Raw genomic sequence first — 22,173 nt, 5'->3', positions numbered from 1 at the left:
AGTTTCCGCTATTTGTAAGTCTAACGGAAGTACGTCAGTGAACCCCACCAAATAGGAAGTTGGCGTCGCCTTTAAATTAATATGGCAATCATACCCATATTTGGAGTGAAGGAATGTATTGCTCACTTCCTTAGTGGAAGAAGAGAATGGATAGAGTTTGACATCGAGCACTTAGTTAAACTTGTTAGCATTGATTCAAGCGACATTAAGGATAGGACAAAAGTCATTTGTAAGTATCAAAAGCTTAAAGTTTTTCGTTTTGTTTTGGCTTGATAAATTTCTAGAGATTGGCTTGATCGGTTGTTTATTCACTTTCGGCACAATACACCCTGATTTCAAGATTTGTTCATTTCAAGATTTGTTCATTGATGATATTCACTTAACATTTGTTTTATAAGTAAGTTTAAATCATTCCATCACGTGTATGATTAATAGATGTAATAAAACCACTGATCTGAATGGCAGTTTATTTAAAACGTCTTTTAGCGTTCTCACTGTTTCGTTTCACTCTATTCATAGGAGTTAAAATGGAAGAAAGATCTCGATTTATTTTATATTTCGTCTTATTTACAATCATAATTGGTCATGTATGTAGTCAAGGTAAGCCTGATTTCTTTGTGGTTTAAGATTTGGTATTTTATTTTCAAAGTATGTTTGTGTCATAGACGGTACCATTTCCATGAAAGCATAGAATGACGGGAAAGGGTGCTATTTTAGGTGGTTCATGTTAAATTTATTATTTATATTGAATACAATCTGGTTAGAAGCTTTCAGGCTAGTCTCTTCCTTCAGAACAGTTTACTTGATTAGTGCCTTGCAGTAGTATGAACCAGGCCAAACAAAGTTAAAGTTTTATCTGATCTTGAGACAGTTGACATATATCATGAGGGGTTTGTGCATAATTTGAAAGAAGTGAAATTAGAAAAAAAACCATTCATTTGAAACACATTGTACAACCTAGTGTGTTTTTCTTTTCTCTCTGTGTTAGTAAGTGAAATACTCTTTCCAACATCATTTTGCCCAATCTGTGTCAAATTTTTTTGGCTCAGGTGTGTCAGAAAAGGTTCCTTTTCACATCAAATAAATAACAAGCAGAAGCTGCTCTGTGTAAACATAATTCAATATGTTTTGTTTTGCCAAATATCAAAAAGCCCTTTTGTCATTCTTGTTTATTTTGATAATTAATAACTATTCTCCAGCCCTATTTAATCCATGATCATAATGCAGTAACTAGTGTTTTTGTTTTGGTGATTGAATATGAGAATGGATAACTTGTTTTAAAACCAGAGATGGTCCTTTCTTATAACTCTGTGAAAATCATACAAGAAAAACATAACTTGGGTGTGTTCTGTCTATATTTTAATGTAGGTGCAGATAATTGTAGAAGCAGAACAACTTGTCGTGAGTGCATTGGGGTGGCCAGGTGTGCCTGGTGCTCTGAAGAGGTAATTCTGTTCACAGTAAATTTATCTTGCAAAGGATTATGTTTAAGAGGAGATTTAGCTTTCCCACAACTTGTGTTTTTGGATGTTTGTGTTCAAAATAGGAATTGGAAGAACTCTATATTAATTCATGTAGTCAATTCATCCATTAAAATGTTGTCAGGTGTCTGTTTGATGATAGACCAGAGATGTGGGAAGGGAGAGGGAAGAGGACAGGTGGGTCACAGCCTCCCACTTCCCATACCACTTTTTCTCTCTTCTCACAGTTTTGTGCACCTCTGCCATGACTCCTACCCTTCACTGTATAACTCCAGTCTTCTGGTCAATAAAAATGAACAGAAAATGGGTTTTTGGCAAGGTGTGCCAAAGTGTTTCATTTGATCTTGTCCATTTTCTGGTGTTGCATCTTTTATGGGAGGTGAGGTAATTTTCTCAGGATGAACATTATTACAGGCTAGTTTTCACTGATGTGGCTATCTTAGTTTAAGCATTGATTCTAACATCTCACCCATCATCATTATCTTTGTTTGTTGCACTAGCAGGCACACAAGGCTGTCACATTGTCTGCCTAACCTTCCCTGTCGCATGTCGCTGCCTTGGCCACATTCCAGCTCTTCCACCCTGCCTTACCTGTCTCTCTTTTGACAATCCTTCTCTAATTGGTCTTTGGTCTCCCTCTTACCCTTAGACCTTCTGGTATCCAACCTAATGCTGTAAAACAGTCATTCTCACCCTCTCTCCTGAGTATGTGTCCTAACCAGTTTCACCTTCTTCTTTGCACCTCTCAGCTAATCTCACAGCATAAAAGAAATTCTCAGTCTACTGTGCAGTTCAATAGCTATTGCAGTTTTAAATGTGTATTTACTTGCATTTAGGAATCCCTAATATACCGGGATAATGCCATTTATTTTCCCCATCTCTAGTGTTATCAGTAAGGTACAGTGTTGTTAAACTAAACCTTGGCTAGCAAGCTGATGTTTCTTTGCATTCCAAAATATGCCAAAGCTGATCAATATAACCTCTGATGACATTTGACCTGACTCACTCTGCTTGTTGTAGAATTTCAACTGTTACAGCTTTCCAGACACTGAAAAACTCATTCATGACCTATCGACCTATCACATATCCAACTTTGATAGAAGTCCAATTTCAGCCATATTATGCTGTTTTTCAGCCTGAGTAAAAAATTACATTTGCTCACTGATAAAATTTTAATTTACACCTTGGTGGATGTGAAACGGAAGTAAAACTTTGCTGTGTACTGGTTTTTGACTGAATGAAATGAAGTAATAAACAACAGTGAGTGCCTTTTTCATTTCTGCTCCCACTTCCTGCTCTCAGATAGATCCTGCTTCCTGTCCCTTGTTCTTCTGGGCTCCCACCCCCTCTCCCCCCCCCCCCCTCCACACAGGTGACATCAAAATGTGGTAAGAAAAGAGTGTAGATGCAATGGAGCAGTGGCCGGCACATGAATGTGCCTCTTCTGTGATCTCTGAACATGTGTAAGGCAACATGGAACCTAATTGTTTTCAATGATAGTAAAAGCAAAATGTTGTTAATGGTCCTCCAATAGAACACTTGTGGCTTATTTCATAACCAGAAATACATCATCCAACCAGGTATGTATTGGTCAAGAGCCTGGGTTTATGAGAGTGTGATATTGATAAATCATAGTTTACCCTTGCGTATAGAATGTTTAACGGTAGATGCAAATTTTTATAACAAGGTGCCTATAAGTCAGCATTATTCAACTTTTAATCTCTCCTTTTAGAATTTTGGACAATCCCGCTGTGATACGCAAGATAATTTAGTGATTTCTGGTTGTCCTGTGAGTAATATTTCTAATCCAGGGAGCAAGTTCAATAATGAAGAGGTACAGTACAATCCTTTTAATGCTCAATTAATTTCATTTTTAAGGCAATTTTTGTCCTACTTCATCAGTCAACTGTAACCCTATTTCTGACAATGTATACATACATTTTGTGAAATACAGGACAGTACTGTGGGACCAAAAGTCCAAGTTCAACCCCAGAGGATCAAAGTGAATTTACGATCAGGTAAACTCGCATGGTATCTGTACATGTTTGTAGCAAGTCATGTTATCACTAGCCCCTGTATGGATGTTTTCAGGAGTACTCATTGAGAAGTTTTTCAATTCTAGTTATATTACTATCTACAGGTTAAACTTTAATCTTAACCAGTTACTGGTACCTACCAGTACCTAGACATATGTTACAAGAGATTTATCTATTATGTCCCACAGTAATATGCCAGTAATATTACTGTTACAGTTTAATGTGTTGAATTCCTGGGTAAGACACATCTCACAGTGCTTGGATTTGCACCCAGGATTGCAGTTTTGTACTGGAAAATTGACAAGGAAAACTGACCAAATTGTAGAGGTCGCCTATGATGGACCAGAACCAGTCCATGAGGAGGTGCAATACCACTAGTTGCTTCATTTTAGTGAAACTGAGATACATGTTATCCCTGATGTAATTGGCTGTCTGATGACCTAGAACTTATTAGTCTGTGACGAATTAAGACCTATCTATGGGGAGTTGCAATACTTCTAGTTGCTTCATCAGGGCGTGAAATTGCACCTAATACAGGCGCCAATGCAACTAACTTTTTCACTTTGGCAACCAAATCCTGGAAATTAGTCACCAAATTGGCAACTAGAATGTTTCATCATACCCTTACCAAGAGATAAAGCGAATTAAAAAGATTTGCAAAGATAAATCCGTTGCAAACTTCCTCGTTAAGTTTGTTTCCAAAACGCAATAGATGCATCTCTATGGATAACTAGACGCCGTCTTGGAATTCATTGTATATCGTCCATCCTAGTGTCCACTTTGTAACACGTTAAAGATCTTTTCCCAAACTTAAGAGTGTAGAATTTTATATTTGTGAGCTGTGGTGATAATGTGATTGGGGAAATGTTATAAATAATCATGTAAATGATTTACAGGAGTGGCCACTACAGTGAGACTAACAGTGAGACCAGCAGAAAACTACCCTGTAGATTTGTACTATCTCATGGACATGTCAAACTCTATGAAAGATGACTTGGGAAAACTGACTGCTTTGGCCACAACAATAGGTACAGGAAAATCAATATGGCAGTTATACTGCACTGAGGCAGTTATACTGCACCAGGGCAGTTATACTGCACCGGGGCAGTTATACTGCACCTGGACAGTTATACTGCACCGGGGCAGTTATACTGCACTGGGGCAGTTATACTGCACTGGAGCAGTTATACTGCACTGGGGCAGTTATACTGCACTGGGGCAGTTATACTGCACTGGGGCAGTTATACTGCACTGGGGCAGTTATACTGCACTGGGGCAGTTATACTGCACTGGAGCAGTTATACTGCACTGGGGCAGTTATACTGCACTGGGGCAGTTATACTGCACTGGGGCAGTTATACTGCACTGGGGCAGTTATACTGCACTGGGGCAGTTATATTGCACTGGGGCAGTTATATTGCACTGGGGCAGTTATACTGCACGAGGCAGTTACACTGCACCGGGGCAGTTACACTGCACCGGGGCAGTTACACTGCACCGGGGCAGTTACACTGCACCGGGGCAGTTACACTGCACCGGGGCAGTTACACTGTACCGGGGCAGTTACACTGCACTGGGGCAGTTACACTGCACTGGGGCAGTTATACTGCACTGGGGCAGTTATACTACTCTGAGTATATTTTGATGTTTTGTGTTTTGAAAATCGCAAAGATTTCTTGTTGAGATATTTCTACCTCACTGTCACATCTCAATAGGACTGTAATTGTTGTAATATTCATGTTTTTTTAAATAAAAAAATCTGTTTGATAATTAGGGTATAATTTGTAGTAATCAATTTTAGAAAACAGTTGATCATTGAAATATTACTAGGTTAATAAGATAAGAAGATGGTGAATTTTGACCTTGTTAACAGAGACATTGCTGATTGTAATAAGATGAGGGAGGCATTTCATATATCAACCAAGCGTTAGACTTCCTGAAGCTCATTTCACAATCTCAGAGGTAGAGTGTTGCGTTGTGGAATCCACAGGTCTGAGGTGGAATTCCCCATGTGGACTCAGAATTTTTCTAGTGTTCCACACTTGTGACAAGATGAAAAACCATTGATCATTCTTTCATTACTTTATTGCTGAGCTTGAAATTCGCCATCTTTTTAATTCTGTGTATCTACACAAGGCTTTTGACATAGCATAACCCAGCAGTTTGTGAGAAGCCTAATAATGTGTTGATCATTTCAAATCTTCAACATCCCCCCTTGGGCACCCCCCTAGGCATTTTAACTTTTGAAGACTGGTTCATTCAAATTCCCATCCCCTGGGCCAAAATTACATTGAAATGTTCAACCCAATATTGAATGATTCTTTGTGCAACCATTTAATGTTGTACAATTTAGAAAATTCACATATTAGTTCTTGGTGCAGCTGTTGGGTTTTTTGTTGGTAAGCATCATTCTCTGATATGAAAATTTTCTTTCTTAGTATGTAACTCATAAGAGCAGACTCTTTACCTTTAAACTTCTCCATTTTAAAGAACAAGTAATACTTATAATATGGGGACAACAATGGAATGCCCATGGGTTACTCAGGGAAGGAAGGGGGGAGGAGATGTTGAAGCTTTCTATTGACTGGGCATTATGGCAAAGCTCACCAATGAGTCTCCATGGCTCAGTGAAGGTTTGAGGTTCAATTCCTTATGGGGACTTACAATTTTTCTTTGTCCCATGTTCATGACTTGCAGCTGATGTCTCCTGGCAATTTTTGAAGAGTGGAATTTATATGTTGAAGTTAAAGTTTATTTTTGAATTTTAGGTTTTGAAACAAATTGCCTTTGAACTAAATTCATTTTCACAATCTGAAACAGAAAAATTATGCACTGCAATGCTTGTGTTTAGTACAATAAGTTCATGTATTACACATTGAAATAATTGTGTGTCCTTTTGATTAATTTCTTTAGCTGATAGCATGAATAACATCACAAAAAATTCAAAACTGGGCTTTGGTTCTTTTGTGGACAAGACTGTCAGTCCATTCATCAGAGTTGAGTAAGTAACTCTTCATTTTCAATTTGAAACTTTCCAATTTTTACTGATTGATGACAATCCCCTTTTGCGAAGGATTTGATTTGATTTTATTAATGCCCCCTGACAGAGTGTAGGGACACTACAACTGGACAATTGGGTCAAACCTACTTTCTGAACAATGAAAGATACAAATAGACCTTATTAGAAATACTCTCAGCTAGTTATAATAATGATATTTATTGACTGCTTCCCAAATGGGACTTTTCAGGGTTAAAGTAAACAAATATAATCATAGTGAATAAACAGAGTTTAAAAGTCTCAACTGGCCAGAGGGAGACAGGTTGGTTATATGCAAAGTGCAGCCAAGGAGTTGAACTTAGGGCAACCAAGAACATATCCAGGGAGTAGCAAGGTGAAGGGCTTGAATTAAGGACCACCAGATTACAAGTCTGGCACCTGGACTGGACAGCTACTCAGCTGCACTGCCTCCACTAGAATTCCACTTTAACCTACAATATATAGAGGCCATTTTGTTGCAAAATTTATGACCCCACCATCCAATGAATGGTTAACCCTGTCAGCACTCATGTGGGATTTCCAGTGTTTTATTACTTTCCTCTCTTAAGCTTGGGACCCTTTCTCCTTAGAATTTTCAAGGTCTCTCTTATAGAGGAATCAGTGTCACAAGTGAGGTTTAATTGTTGTTTGATTTGTAGGACAAAGCTTCCATGTATTACTTCAGACAAAGTAACCTGTGTGCCTACATATGGCTACAGACACATTCTCTCACTTGTTGATGATGCCCCGCTCTTTGCAGTAAGTGTAATTTTGTAATTTTCTGTGACCTTTCCTGCAGTGAGTTCAAAAGTTAATTTTTATTTAGTTAAGTATAAGCTTAAAATAATTTTGAATTTGTTATTAGTCTGAGCTGCAGTGAATAGTATGAGCACTTCATTCTGATATCTTTCTTTTATAGCAAAAAATTAAGGATCAGGTTATTTCTGGTAATCTTGATGCTCCTGAAGGAGGATTTGATGCCTTGATGCAAGTAGCAGCTTGTGAAAAGGTCAGTGGCATGAACATAGGACATTAAATGTGACTGTCGTCAATGCCATTTATTTCTTATCACAGGACTACCCCCTCTTGTATTTCTCTGGAGAGAAATTGTGAATTTGGACCAGATGCATATGCTAAGGATACTAGATGGAATGATAGTTTTGTTTGAGTACTAGGAAAAATGCTTAAAAATCTCAATTATAGTGTGATTTGTGGTTAGGTCTGAGCTGAATTGTTGGTTAGCTACATGTGTAAGAGTGACTCTTCATGTTGAGTTGGCAAACATACTCTGTTTCCCTGTTTTTATGCACCCAATGATTGGTTGGAAAGAATGGATCTAATCTGGCTTAAAACTGTCCATAAAAGTTTTACGTTCAAAAAATTATGTAAAGCTGAATTTTTATTCAAAACTCCTGGGTGAATTGATTAATTGTTAAACTTGCTTTATTGTGTAGGAAATTGGTTGGGGTGCCAATGGTACATCTCGCCGTCTGGTTGTCTTTGTTTCGGATGCTCCATTTCATATTGCTGGGGATGGAAAGGTTTGTATTCTTAAATATCAATTGACACTTTAAAAGATTGAGGGACAATTTTGTTGTTTATATTTTACATTTTATCTCTCTTTCAATTGATATGCTAGCTCCAAAGTATAATTACTATTTGGATGACACGAATTTCTTTCACTTAAAGCATCCAAAATTGTTGATACATGTAGATTTCCCCAAACATCAAACTTATCAGCATACCCTCTGATTTGAGCAACTTGTCTTGTTTAAACAATCCTCTTCCTGATTATCTCCTGAAAAGGCTTATGGTTACATTATACAATTTTGGAAGGAAGGTTTTGATAAGTTGTTTTGAAGCGTTAAAGGCATCATATTTTTATTTGTTTCATTTGATTTTGTTAGTGTCATCATTTTTAACTTATTTTATTTTACTTTAATTGTATTATAAGATCAAAGATAGTTTCAATGAGGAGCTGCTCAGTGGAATCTATTGAATAAACCATTATTATTATTGTTATCTGTATGGTTATCATTGTTGTTGTTGTTGATATTATTATTTTTATCATTTGCCCTTGGAAGTGTGATGGAAAGTATCATTCCTTTACTCATATACAGTATGCCTGCCATATTGGCTTTTCCTTCAATTGACCTTGTACAGAATTTTAAGCTCAATTATCCATCATATATAGCTAAGTGATTTGTTTATGATTTTGTTGTTCAGCTTGGTGGTATTGTGACTCCGAATGATGGAAAATGCCACTTGAAAAAAGATGTTCAAGGAGACTATGACTTCTACTCAAAGTCAAATGAAATGGTATGATTGACAGGAAAGGGTGATTTGTACCCAGTGTTAAAAATTACCCAAACATGATCATCAGGGGCTGTGCTTGGTTGGTTTTTAGCTGGAAACACTCTTAGGCCCAATTGTATAAAGAGCAAATAACCCTATCCAATGGATAAATTGTTATCCAAGGGATAAATGACAGCAAAACATGAAGGGTTATCCACCAGATGGAGAGATTTATCTCTATCTATCTATTTGGGTAATTAATCTATTTCAAGGTCTACTTCAAAAATAACCTTGCTTTTATAAAAAGGTTTAGTTAAATTTCACACAATGAATCATATGAGGGTTTGGTTGGGTTTATACACCAGCCTGGTGTATAACAACAGGACCCTGAGGGTCCAGTTGTTCAAAGAGTAGATAAGGCTATCCAATGGATAAATTGCTATCCAGTGAATAAGAGTGAATGAAACATACTGTACTTATTCCATGGATATAGATATTTATCCTGTGGATAGCATTATTTACCCTTCAAACAACCCAGGACAGTCATAGTAATTTCGAGTATCAATATGTATTCAGTTGAGGAGGAAGGAGCCTTTTAATACCTTTTTAATCATCAATTTTTGACATTACCTTTTACATTAAAAGTAACTTTGGATGTCTGGAAATAAAAGAGAGATCTTGTGGAAAACGAAGAGCTTAATTGCATTTGGTGTTATAATTGTAGAATATGCAGGATTGCATCTCAAGATATATAAACTGCCTGTTGATATTACCAGTCATAGTTACTGATAAGAGGAGTTGTTTCATCATTTCACAGGATTATCCTTCTCTGGCTCAGCTTCATGACAGACTCCAGCAGAGCAATATTATCCCAATATTTGCTGTTGTTAAGGATGTCTCCAGTCTGTACCAGGTATTTATTAAAAGTTTTGTGTCTTAAATGTTTATGCCATTTTTTGTGTGGTAGGAATTGTCTTTGTATTCAATATGATTATCCAAGATAACATGTTGGATTCAAATAATTTCAGTGTTGTTCTTCCATTTATGGTTACCAAAACACTGAAAACAGTTCATGTGGAGTTACAGACCGGGCTTTCTTGTATCAGATGTTTTCCAGTTTTTAGGGAAGCAAACCAACAAACTTTTGATGGTTTATGTTTCTCAAATTTTTTCTTATGATATATATATATATATATATATATATATATATATATATATATTGTCTAAAGGTCTTCCATTTAATTTTAAATGTTTTGTAGAGTGTGGCATCCATGTGGAGTGACTTGGGAGCTGTTAGTGGAGAGCTTGCAGTTGACTCGGGAAACATTGTTGACCTGATTGCTAGAAAATATGAGGTGAACCTGACAAAGGCCTGAAGGGAAAATTCTGTTTTTTAGAGATACTATGGATTATTTTTGTAAATACAGGTATTAGGTAAAATAGAGGTGGTCACCATTAACAGAGAGTTGAATGTTTGTCTGCTGTCTTAAATTTTACAGCAGAGGACCTTAAGAAAAAATGATTTCGAGCTACAAAAACAGTTACTAGTACTCTTACTCTGTCATAAGACATCTGCACAAATACTTAGCTTAAACACTGCTTATAATTTTCCACATAATCATAATTTTAACATTTCCCAAATAATTTTAAATTTACATTCCTCTATGCTCAAGTAACTAAGACTTGTTATTTTTTCTAATTGTTACAGGAAATTGTATCGTCGGTCAGCTTGGTCTTTAATGCTCCGGAGAAAGTGTCAGTTACTGTCAAAGCTAATTGTGGGTAAGTGGCACCATGAAAAGTGGTTGTACAAAAAACCTGTATGTCAGTTATCTGTCTCTTCTGATCTAATTTATGCACAGAAGCAATAACATAGGTTGGTATTAGACATTTTTACAGTCACAGTTCTCTTGCACAGAAACCATCAGTTACCAATATGTGTACTGACTGGTTAATACTGTTATATTTTAAGGCCTAATGCAGTCAATGACCAAACCCAGAGATGTTCAAATGTGAAAATTGGAGAAAAGGTATTGTGTCTTACATCAGCAGAAAAAAAATTAATTAGGTTTTTTGCTTTCATTTTTGAGATGACATGATCTCTTATTGATGCGAAAAGTTTTTTCTTTAGGTTTATTTTGATGTGTCAGTGACGTTACAACAATGCCCTGAGGCAGGAGCTGCGCAGCAGAGCAGGTCAGTGAGGCCGAGTTTGTTCCCAGTTCTCCCACTGCTTAAAATTTTGGTGTAACTTTGATTGTGAGGAGCTATCAGTGCATCACTTACAGACTCTAGTGAATGCTCGCTCGTCAAAGCATTTTTTGTAACTATCGTTTGCTCATTTTCTTTTCTCTCTTTTTTCGGATTTGTAGCTTCACAATTCGTGTACCAGGATTTGGAGCTGTAGAACTAGACCTGAATTATGTTTGTGAGTGCGACTGTGGGAAGCCAAGTATGGCGGTAAGCCACTTTGAATGAAATTTTTGTGCATGGACTCTTTGTCTTGAATGATTTAATCACCAAAAAGATAGATGTAAAACTTGAAGGACAAGCCCGGAGTGCGAGAGCGGCTCCAAAACGGAAAAAAATAAGGCTTCTATGGCGACTTCCTTGGAAAAAAAAGTTTCCCCCTCGTTTCCCCGCGCCATCATATCACTCTCTCTTGAAATGATTTTGAAAATTGAACCAAGAAATTCGGAAGATTTATTAGGTACTCAAATTTTATTTCAGTTGCTCAAAAAAAGTCTGCAGATCTTCTTATTTCTCCTCCCTCCTAGACCTTCACCTTCTCGCTTATACGTTCATAAATATCCCGAGACATTTATTTTCTTCCCATCCTGGATAAAGATCAAAGAAATTCGTCTTTTGTTCTTGTGGGTAGCTTTCAGTTAAGCCTGCAGGATTTACCCGACTTGCCCTAAGTGTAACATAACGGTTAGATTACTGAGAGATTTTAATCGTGATGCGAAATGCGAATCCGGCTAAGACTGTATTGCTAGCACTGAACACGGTGCACGTAACCCTTTGTAACCTGAACAGGAGGAAAACAGCACCAAGTGTACCGAAGGAAATGGAACGTTTGCCTGTGGACAATGTGATTGTAACAAAGGGAGGTGAGTACTGAGTCGTCGAAGTTTTCTTCAAGTCACTTTTTTAAGGTAATCGAGGGTTTTTTCCCCGAGAGTTGTTGTTGTTGTTGTTGTTGTTGTTTTTTGTAATGGGGGGGGGGGAAGGGATTGAGGGGGTGGGGTTTAAATAATCACTAGGGAATTATTATTGTGATCAGTGGACAAGACCTATAGAAGTAACTGAGGTCAGTTACAAACAATTGCTTACGTTGGATGTAGTCTCTTAAAATTGATCTCTGCTTGTTGCTAATGCGCGTTTTATTATTCAAACTTTTGCCGCTACACGTTACACCCACAATCCTACACATAAGTCTCTTTGGAAGCACCAAAAAAGGCACTCATCAAACGTTTTTTTCTTCAAGGTATGGAGAATTTTGTCAGTGCGATACGCCATTTGACAAATCAAAGGATCAGTCTAAATGTAAAAGGTAGGTAAAATTTAAGAAGTTTTTCAAGTCCACAACCCTTATTACGTCCTACTAAAGAAAACAGTAGTATGGTTTTGGCATGTCTTGAATTTCAGCCATGATGGACAGCCTGTCACAACCTCTCTCTTATTCGTTAGTGTTAAAAACAGTTATTAGTCGGTTAAAAAACCGACGGCCGTTACTGTATCATGCTCTTATATATCTAGGACTATTGTTGACAATGCAAAAATCATCAGTTTTGCTTTTCAGGGGTCATTTTACGTTTAACAGAAGAATTATTATCACGTAAATGAGCGTACGGAATATTTGTTCCGTTTTACAGATATGGAGATGAGCAAATTTTTACGTTAAGATTAGGTATAAATATGGAATGAATGTAAAACGAATGGCTGGGTCATATTGTTGCAGTAACACTGTGTGTTTTCTACCTGCAGCTCTAACTCTACAGACGAACTGCCATGCAGTGGAAACGGCGAGTGTGCCTGTGGAAAGTGTGTTTGCAAAGCGGTGAGTGAACAGAATAACCATTTTGAAATGTTGGTTAGAAAAAAAAAAACTGCTTTCGACTTGGATGAAGGGAAAAGGTTGGGCTCAAATATTATGGATACAATCAGGCTTGTTTTCGCTGACGCCGTAATTGCTTCTTGTTTAGGAGCAAGGAAAAAGGTTTTATGGGGACTTGTGCCAGTGCAATGATTTCTCATGTCCTGAAGATAAAGGCCAATTATGTGGAGGTATGGTTCTTCTACAGTAAACAGAATTAAACGTCCTTAGCATGGTGATTATGTATTTGTGAGCTGTCTTAAGGCGCTACTGGTATGTGGTGATGTATGGATTTTTTTCTTTTTCCAGGTCCTGATCGTGGAGTTTGTCGTTGCCGTAAATGCCAGTGTAAACCAAAGTATCATGGCGCTAACTGTGACAAGAAGAACTGTACATACTTTCCTCCAGAAACCCAATGCAAGAAAGATGCGGATTCGGTGAGGCAGCTTTTTTGCCGTGATCCCTTCACTGATTGTTTTTTAAGTTATATTATAATAAAAAAAAGGCCAGCTTCTTACTTCCGTTGTTCTGTGTCTTTTCAGGAGATCTGTGGAGGTTCTGAGAGAGGCGAATGCAAGCCAGATGACGAAAACTGCTACAAGTGTGTTTGTAAGAGTGCTTATGATGGAACCTACTGTGAAAAGTGTCCGGTAAGTGGTGTTATGACTTTTTTCAGTCACTGTTACAGTATTATACATTGAACTTGGCTTGGAGGTAGATGCCACTGCCTACAAAACCCTTCTCCAAAAGAGCAGCTGAAAATTTACGCAATGTAGCGTTTCCAAATCCAGGGCTTATAAAATGATGCTCGCCCTTCAAAACTCACCATGTAGAGGTTAACAATAAAAGCGGGAAACGGACTCTTCTTGGTTATGCCTTCTGTGTGTTAATAAATTGATCTGTTATACTGGAAGTATGCAGTTTAAAGTTCCTTATCTGCGCTTTGTTATTGCCGTGCGGTTGGTTAGGTTTAGATCGTTTTTTAGTTTCTGTAGAGCTGCTTGTACAGCTGTGTCGAGCGGAACGTTAGTGAATAGTGACTCAATGTCGAAATGCACCACGATCTCGTTGTCTTAGATTGTTTCCCTGCTAATGGTGGATAACAAGTGAACTGGGTCAGTCACTGTGAAATTCTAGGTACCTTTTAAAGGAGACAATTTGTTAACTAAAAGAGTTCCAGGCATTTTTATGTTTGGGGAAAAGTCCATACCCCTGTCAAACAAATGTTGGAACCAACGATTTCAGACGGTCATTTCTCCGATAATCTCAGTTTTACTCGACTAAAAGTTGCAGTACTTTCTGCACGCTGTACGTTGTCTTTCTTGGTATGAAGAGGATTTTTTCCCCAGTGATAGGTAAGACATTCGTTATGCAAGAGGTGCCTCTCCAAAAGCATCGAGGACACCCCAAATACAAGAATGTGATTAGTAACACAGCGATCAAATTGTGGTGTTTAAAATCCTTGTCATGCACACTTTACTAAACATTGTTCGTGTGAAAATAATATTTCTTTTAGAACTGTGAAGACGGCATGTGTAGTCGCAATGAAGACTGTGCTCTGTGTGCAACATTCGAAGGGCAGTCCTTGGAGCAGTGTAAAAAAATAAATAGGTGTGAAGCTAATGTTCTGGAAGTTCAGGTGGTGGATAATATTGAAAAAAAAACAGGTGAGGATTAATAGGTGCCCATCATAACGAAAGAATCAGAGAACGTGCATAGTTTTCATCGTGGGAAACAGCCTAATAGAATATTGAGCTTAAAGAAATACTAAGCCAAACCGAGGCCAATCAAATGTGACCAGCTTCAAAGACATGAAATATGTTTAGCCTGCGCAACTTGTGGGTTGAGACAATTGATCCGTGAACGTGTGGTACAGGTTCTGTAGTTAGAATTCACAAAGCGTTCAGTCGGCAACGCAGCTGGCATCAAATGTGGGTGGGATTATTATTATGCAGAATTGATTTGATTTGTTGCCTTTTTTTCATGCACAGATGAAGGATTGTATCGCTGTGAGGGTGAAGTTGACGGATGCACGTATTACTTTACCACGCAAACAGAGGAAAACAGCGAACGCTTTGTACTTTTTGTTCAAAAAGAGAAAGGTAATTCTTCAGTGTCTTGTCTGATGTGTGGTTTTACTTAAGTTAATCTTGAAAAGAATAGTTCAATTTGCTATTTCAGGAGACCCCAGCAGGTTGAAAATGCCCCTTATTTTACAATTGTTAAACTCCAGGCTCCGGTTGTTCGAAGATTGGGGAATGCTATCCTCTGGATAAATCACTATCTGTTGGATAGCGTAGTTCGCTTTGCTTTCCACTTATTCGCTAGATAGCGATTTATCCGTAGGATAATATTATTAGCCCTTGATACAATTCTTTGAACTTACAACTGGATAGTGAAAACACTTTTTGTGTAGCTGTCCGACTTGGTTTTCTTACGCTGCTTTCTTTTTTTTTTGTTGTTTCAGTGAGTTGTCCTGAAGAAGCACCCATCTTACCCATTGTGTTGGGTGTGATTGGTGGAATATTACTGCTGGGTCTTATCATATTAATTGTTGTCAAGGCCTTCGTTACTATGGTGGTATGTTAGCTTAAGTTTGATGGATAATCAACTTGAATTTTCTTCCGCTGCACCTTTTATTTCGGTTTGAAATGAGTGCAAATGTGTATAACTGGAGCTGTTCGTCAAATGCCTCTGATTAACCCAGCGTAACTTGAAAAGTCAAGGTCAGTTGGTTACCAGATCTGTCATTAAGAAACAAGTGGGGCTCTGAGATCAAATCATCTTAGTTAATCGGTTTATGCCATTCACGTTTACGGGTTCATAAGCAACTTTAAATGTAATCTTAGCACGTTTTGTGTTACGTCAGCGAGGGAAACCATTGTCTTAGTCTGAGCCAATGAAATTCAAACAACGATCGAGCTATAATCAGTGTCTATTGTAGGAGAAGTGGTTTTAAAATCGTGTGAAATGAAAAAAAAGGATTCCTTATTGAAACAACCATTGTCCTTACGGTGCTAACTCTAGGCTGTCCGTGTTACTGAATTCGTATTGCTTTCTATTTCAGGACCGCATTGAATATCAAAAGTTTGAACGAGAACGAATGCACTCGAGATGGACCAAGGTAAGTTCAATTTGTTTTCTTTCAACAGCCTGTTTAAGCAGTGATTACCAAACTTTAAGCTACGATATCTTTTCTTCTTTTTTTTTCACAAGCTTTTTTTAATCCCATTATTGTCATGCCTCTGTTTTTCATTCGTCAACACGACGTCTGTGTTGATGAAAAGGGAGTTCAGGACAGATGAGGTGTTTCCCTCATGAATGTTAAGCTCAAGAGTATTTTAAGCTTTCTTTCTTTTCTCCCTCCTTGTTGATCGATTGAAACAAAATATGAGAATTTCGTATTCACTATCAATTAATTTGCTTTAGGTTTCTCAATGTTTATCCTCCATTGTTATCTAGTCTTTGTGTGACGTGATACCCATCGTTGATTTTCAGGAAAAAAATCCCCTGTATCAAGCTGCCAAGACCACTTTCGAGAATCCAACTTACGCTGGTGGAAGGCAGTGACACGATACAAATGAATCTGCCAACCTGCTCTGTGTTTTGACTATTCGATATAATTAATTAAGTGTTTCCAAGTTTATGAGTAAAAATTTTCTCGATATTTAAGAACGCAGTCATAAAAATTCAGCTTGAGCTCACAAAACAAAATATTTCACATCATAAGCTAGTTCCCCTGCACATGGCAGTCATCGCACCCATGAAATATTATTGACTGTTCTGATTTTGTCAGCAGAATTTGTTGTTAAAATATTACTCCTCAGGGGACATTAGACTGAACTGTGCGCTAATTCGCCATCTCTTAGCTGAGTGGGATCCGTTTGAGACCAAATTTATATATATACATATATTTTTTTATATATATATTTTATTAAGTCAGTGTTAGCTTGAATCCTTTTTTTTTTTTTTAATGTTTGGCAGTATACACACGATCAATACCGTTTGCCACACAACTTGGTTGATATTGGAAATGAGAAATGTCGTTTTTTTTAATAAGGAAGCGTCAACTCATCTATCCAGCAAGACTCATGTACTTGTTTCTCGGGATATTTAGTAATGGTAAATTTTTTGGATCATGTCAGGTAATGTTGTGAGTTTGCGGCGATTTTGCGACCCTACCAGTCTCAAGAGTGAAATTAATGTGGAATTCGTTTTTTCATTGGATTAAATTGTAAAGTAGTTTTTGTAATTTTATAGATATCATAAGAAATAAATTCCAGGTTTTTAATTACTGTTGAAGTTGAGGCATTTTCTGTTAAGAGCGCTGTGCCTTGTCAGATTTTCAATACAAGCTATCGTTGCACTGTCAAATAAAAAAGAAGTTCTTCTTGGTATTAGTGTCTTCATTTGTACCCCTAATTTAGCGCGATGAAACAGGTTAGAAACAGGTTTCTAACCTTGATGCCTAGGCTGTCCTTCGATGTCATAACATTATGTGTGCTGGAACTTCTTTGAAGAAAATTACGAAGGTTTGCATTGCGCAGTCGACATCAGTGAAAGGGCTAGATTGTTTTGACCCGATATTATTATTATGAAAAAAAGCTTCCCTCATTTTACGATTTACAGGATGATTTCAAGCGACAACGAAAATGATTTGTACCGTCACAATAAAGCGACGCGAATGTTTTTTTCCGATCTGGTGAACTAGTTTGATCACGTGATTGGAGTAACCTTAAAGGGTTATTCGTAGGGAGGGCCTTCAATTTACGTGGGTTCCCGGGATGAAACTATAAACATGGCAAATAAAATACGACAAGCAGGTGAACTAGACCAGAGTTAGCAAGGAAAAGTCTTCTTCGTAGGATCTGATCTGCGGTAAACTTTTTTGTTATTTTTATTGGAAACTGCAAGGCTGGATCAAAAATAAATTTTGAAGTTTTAAGTAAAATAAGTGGAAATTTTTATTTGTCTGATAATTCTTTCGTTTGCATGTTATGTATTATTCATTGCAGCACCAGAGCGTACGAGGTGTCGTGTCGTGACATCTCAAAGAGATATTCACTAATATTAAACAGTAAAGGTGATTATGTTGCGGATCCTTGTTCACTCTGCAGGACCAGTTATCTTCGAACATGGAAAAGTTGCGATTAATTTAACGTTTAGCAATATCTTGTAACCAGTGGCCATCTCCGGCTTATTATTTCAATTGTAATACATATCCTTTAATTGGAGAGTTATCAAGTCACGCCTTTTGTTTCTTCCGCGCGTGCTATAGATCAGATTTTAACACCTTGTAACCATACAAGAAAGTTTTACTCTTTCATCATCATGATTGAAAACGAAATTAAACTGTAAACAACCGCTCAAAGCTGTCGTTGTCAAACACGCCAATCCCGCAAATAACGCACGTAGCATGGAATACATAATTACACACGTAGCATGGAATACATAATAACACACGCTATTGTGAGGCTGGGCAAAACTAAAGGGATGTAACCACTAGTATTACATCACATTGAACTACAGGAAACACTAGTGTTGTTCCTCGTTCTTCAAAGACCACTGACAGCGTCAACCTTGTTTTCAACAGTTAAACCGAATTATGCTGGATGAACTGCATGCGGCTTGCGAGGGCTCCACCTCACAACTGCAATAACAACAAGCTGCACTCAGGTGCCAATTCAACACATCATGAAAACCGCAATTTTTATGCAAATATGAAATATGCGTGACAGGCGCAGCACAACGGTAAAAATATATCAAGAGACAAACAGACCATTTTGTCGGGTGACTGTGCTGCTTCATCAAGACTTCAAAAATATGGCTACAAAGCAATCTATAAAACTATATGAAGTTGTGGCGGCAGTAGAGCATGAGGTTAGCTGTCCGGTTTGTTTAGAGGAATTTCTAGAGCCAAAATGTTTGCCAAATTGTGCTCACAATGTTTGTCAGGAATGTTTAGAGGAGATGACATGTAAAAATTCAACCATGACAAGTATCGAATGCCCAGTTTGCCGAGTGGAGTCCTTCATTCCAACCGCCGGAGTTTCAGCGTTTCCGAAGAACCATCTGCTGGCTCGACTGATTGAAAAAAATCCCTCTAGAAAGGCCTATGATAATGAATTTATCAAGGAAGCTTTGAAAAGAAGTAGGGAAAATCTTGAAGGACTAAAGAACGCAATACAAGAAATGGACGTCCGCCGAAACTCAATAAAGAAACAAGCAGAAAATGTGAAAAAGGAAATCCAAACTGCAGCAAATCATGTTATTGACATAATTCGTGATCAGGAACAGCAATTACTTCTTGAAGTTGATCAGTACATGAATAACAATTACCCCGAAACTACCTTCGACAAACAAAAGGAAAAACTAAATAATCTGCTAGCAAAGACCTCCAGCTGTGTTGAAAGCGTCGAGAAGAAGAAAGACGGAGATAAACGTGGTTTGAGACAGGTGCAGCATTTAGAAGAGCTCGCTAAAGTTGCTGGTATTCAAATTCTTTCAGCAAGGCGAAAATGTTTTCGAAAATTTGAACTTACCTTTACGAAGAGCGACTTCTCTTTAGATAACGCAGAATCTATATTTGGAGATCTGAGCGTGAAAAGCGGAGAGGTCGATAGCGACAAACATTCACTAGCTGGCCTCAACGAAAGTTTTAGCGACGAAAAAGTCTTAAAACATATCGATGGAGGCAGCATTAAGGTCCCTAACTTCTTTCCGTTTGCGGTGACGGTGTCAAAGAAATGCGGAGACATAGCAGTATTGGATGCTGAAAACAAACGCGTGCATATTTTTGATCGAGAGGGAAATCATCTCACTCAGTTTCTTTTCATATTTGGCGACTTTTGGGACATTACATACTCGCACAACGATGAAATTGTGGTTTTAAACAGAGAAGCTAATTCATTGTTGCATTACGACCGAAGTGGAAATCTGAAGCGCAAGTTCCCAACGACTCCCATCCCAAAAGTAAAGTTCACTTTTCTGTCGCACGATTCATCTGGGCGTTTGTTTGTGACGTCAAGTCCGAGATACCAAGAGCTCACCTCCGAAACGAATTCCTGCGTTCTGGTTTATAATGTTAATGGAAAATTAGAATCCGTGTTCGGTGAAGGGAAGTTGTCTTCCCCAAAAAAGGCGGTGCTCCTCAACGGAGAATTATTTGTGCCTGACGCAGACAGCAAGAGTGTCAAAGTCTTCAGCCTTCAAGGAGAATTTCGTCGAGAAATTGGAAAGGGCATGCTTGAAGATCTCGCGGGTATTGCAGTTGATTCTGAGAATGGTCGAATTTTGGTTTGTGATTGTGAAGGCTACGCTGTACATGTTTATAGCAAAGAGGGAACATTGGTAAGAACCATTAGAACAGCAGCTCCACCGGTAGAAATCGCGTTGTCTAAGGACGGAAAAAAATTAGTGGTTTGTTTTGACGGGGATAAGGCAAAATGTCTACAGATTCTGTCGTACAGTGAGGCAGTGTTACACACCACCTGAAGTGTGGGACATCGCTGTAGTAGCAAAGAAAAATCGATTGGCAATTTTAATTGACTTGTAAAGAAGTGAAACTGTTAAAGTCGTAGGGTTTAAGAGATGTTACTGTAGTCTTACATATTGAACTGAAGACCCTTTTCAAATCAGTAATGAAAGGAGTAGTTGTGAAATGAGAGTTCTGGGATAAGGTAATTACCGAAAAAAGGATGGGAAGGGATCCGGGACAAGCCCGGACCACTTTTTCATACTGACCCTTTAACTTCTACCAGAACTCTCATTTTACAACTACTGAGACACTTTTTATATTTCTCCTTATTTAAACTAACATGTCATACTTTTTAAACATATTAACTTGTCAATCTTCAGTATCCCATCATCCCCAATAAATTCAATCGTTCGACAGGATCAACATCATTATTTTATCTTCTTATGAAGAAGTCGTGGTGGTGTGCCTTGATTTGTTCTTCTTGTCAAAAGTGTGTCTTTGCAAATTAGAAAAGTATGGCAGTCTGAGTTTAAACCCTCATTAAACCCATTGAACCCTCTCCATGTTGTTTTAAAAGTTCCCCCATATATTATGAGGAATTCCCCTTACACTAAAGTCGAGAGGCTTTTTCCCATTACACCTAAAAGGAGAACTTATTATAGCATTTTCATCATCTGTATTCCAGTGAGAGCTGACAATCTTCTACTTTCCTCCTTCTGTTGGGTTTGCCTTTGTGTTGAATCCTGCTGAAGGTTTAATATCACTAGGAACAAATTTTAAATCTGTTCTTCTCTGTATATTGAAATTTTTAATGTTTTCTCCAACAACAGTGGATGGTACATATGGTCTTAATTTTTGAACTGTTCCACTTAAAACAACATCTCTATCTTTTTCAAGAGAAAGAAAAAAAACCATAACGGCTACTGTTTCCAATCAAATATTTTCTTGTATATATTGTTGTTCCATTTAAACTTCTTTTACATATCTTGATAACACTAAAGACTTTAGGGGATTTTAGGATTATTGAAAGGAAGATCAAAATGCCTATTTCGATCGAAAAAGAAAAACTGTATTCCCTTGTTTCTTGAAGTTGATATTTTTGGTCTGAGTGAAATTTAATTTTTTGTGTTGTATGGTTGTTCAATCCTGATTGATCATAAAAAGCAACACTTTAATTATTATAATGAAGTACTTCACTGTTTGAGTCGTGGTCCATGTGATACCTGTACGTTGCTTTCTCCCTGATGAATATCTCAATAAAGAAATTTCCGTTGGCATGTTTTGACCAAAAAAGTGAATAAATCGATTGTTTCTATTTTTGATGGTCTTGATGGTCATTTAGATTGGCAAGATTGACGATCTTTTGATTGTTCACATTTTGAACACCCGTTTCACCACAAGGATTGATTGGTGGGAGCTCAGTTATCTTGGAACTATTAAGAGCTCTTCTCCAACCAAACCACGCTTTGGACCATCCTTCAGATGGTAGAGAACTCGCTCTCTTTTATTATTCTCTCGATACCATAGACCTCCAGGGACCAAACGAGATCTGTTGTTTGCCTTTGATCACATTCTAACTCACCAGCGACTTAGAGATATGTATTTACATTCGGTAGAATGAAACTGCAAGTGGCAGTGACAGAGAATGTAAATATTTTCCTATCGGTTTGTAAGCACGTAAGCCGCAATGGGGTTCATTGCGTCTTTTGTTGAAAGGCGTATAAGGTTTGACATTTATAATGTATCCA

The 22,173-nt window shown here is 37.7% G+C and overlaps 2 protein-coding genes across 3 annotated transcripts; both read left to right on the top strand.

Moving 5' to 3' along the window:
* Positions 1–59: 59 nt before the first annotated feature.
* Positions 60–17,343, top strand: LOC113668583 (integrin beta-2). Of its 2 annotated transcripts, XM_027184513.2 has the most exons (28): positions 60–229; positions 520–600; positions 1,369–1,445; positions 3,214–3,315; positions 3,436–3,499; positions 4,414–4,545; positions 6,431–6,518; positions 7,214–7,313; positions 7,474–7,563; positions 8,009–8,095; positions 8,781–8,873; positions 9,667–9,762; positions 10,109–10,204; positions 10,558–10,631; positions 10,822–10,879; positions 10,981–11,045; positions 11,222–11,309; positions 11,889–11,962; positions 12,340–12,405; positions 12,840–12,912; positions 13,058–13,139; positions 13,258–13,385; positions 13,491–13,598; positions 14,465–14,615; positions 14,940–15,050; positions 15,416–15,528; positions 16,016–16,072; positions 16,447–17,343. In XM_027184513.2, exons 2-28 carry the CDS (start codon positions 528–530, stop codon positions 16,516–16,518), a joined length of 2,418 nt encoding a protein of 805 aa, XP_027040314.2. In that variant the 5' UTR covers positions 60–229; positions 520–527; the 3' UTR covers positions 16,519–17,343. The 2 variants fall into 2 exon arrangements, 1 of the variants encoding a protein (XP_027040314.2); XR_016179709.1 differs by lacking the exons at positions 16,016–16,072; positions 16,447–17,343 and having other exon boundaries at positions 62–229; positions 14,465–14,612; positions 14,936–15,050; positions 15,416–15,455.
* A 1,092-nt stretch (positions 17,344–18,435) lies between these two features.
* Positions 18,436–20,985, top strand: LOC113668568 (uncharacterized). Its single transcript, XM_027184493.2, has one exon. The coding sequence runs from the start codon at positions 18,676–18,678 to the stop codon at positions 20,440–20,442; it is 1,767 nt and encodes a 588-aa protein (XP_027040294.2). The 5' UTR covers positions 18,436–18,675; the 3' UTR covers positions 20,443–20,985.
* Positions 20,986–22,173: the final 1,188 nt, after the last annotated feature.

This window comes from Pocillopora damicornis, chromosome 9 (genome assembly GCF_964200805.1).
Source record: "Pocillopora damicornis chromosome 9, jaPocDami1.2, whole genome shotgun sequence".
Classification (NCBI taxonomy): Eukaryota; Metazoa; Cnidaria; class Anthozoa; order Scleractinia; family Pocilloporidae; genus Pocillopora; species Pocillopora damicornis.
This window is presented reverse-complemented; position numbering and strand designations above follow the sequence as displayed.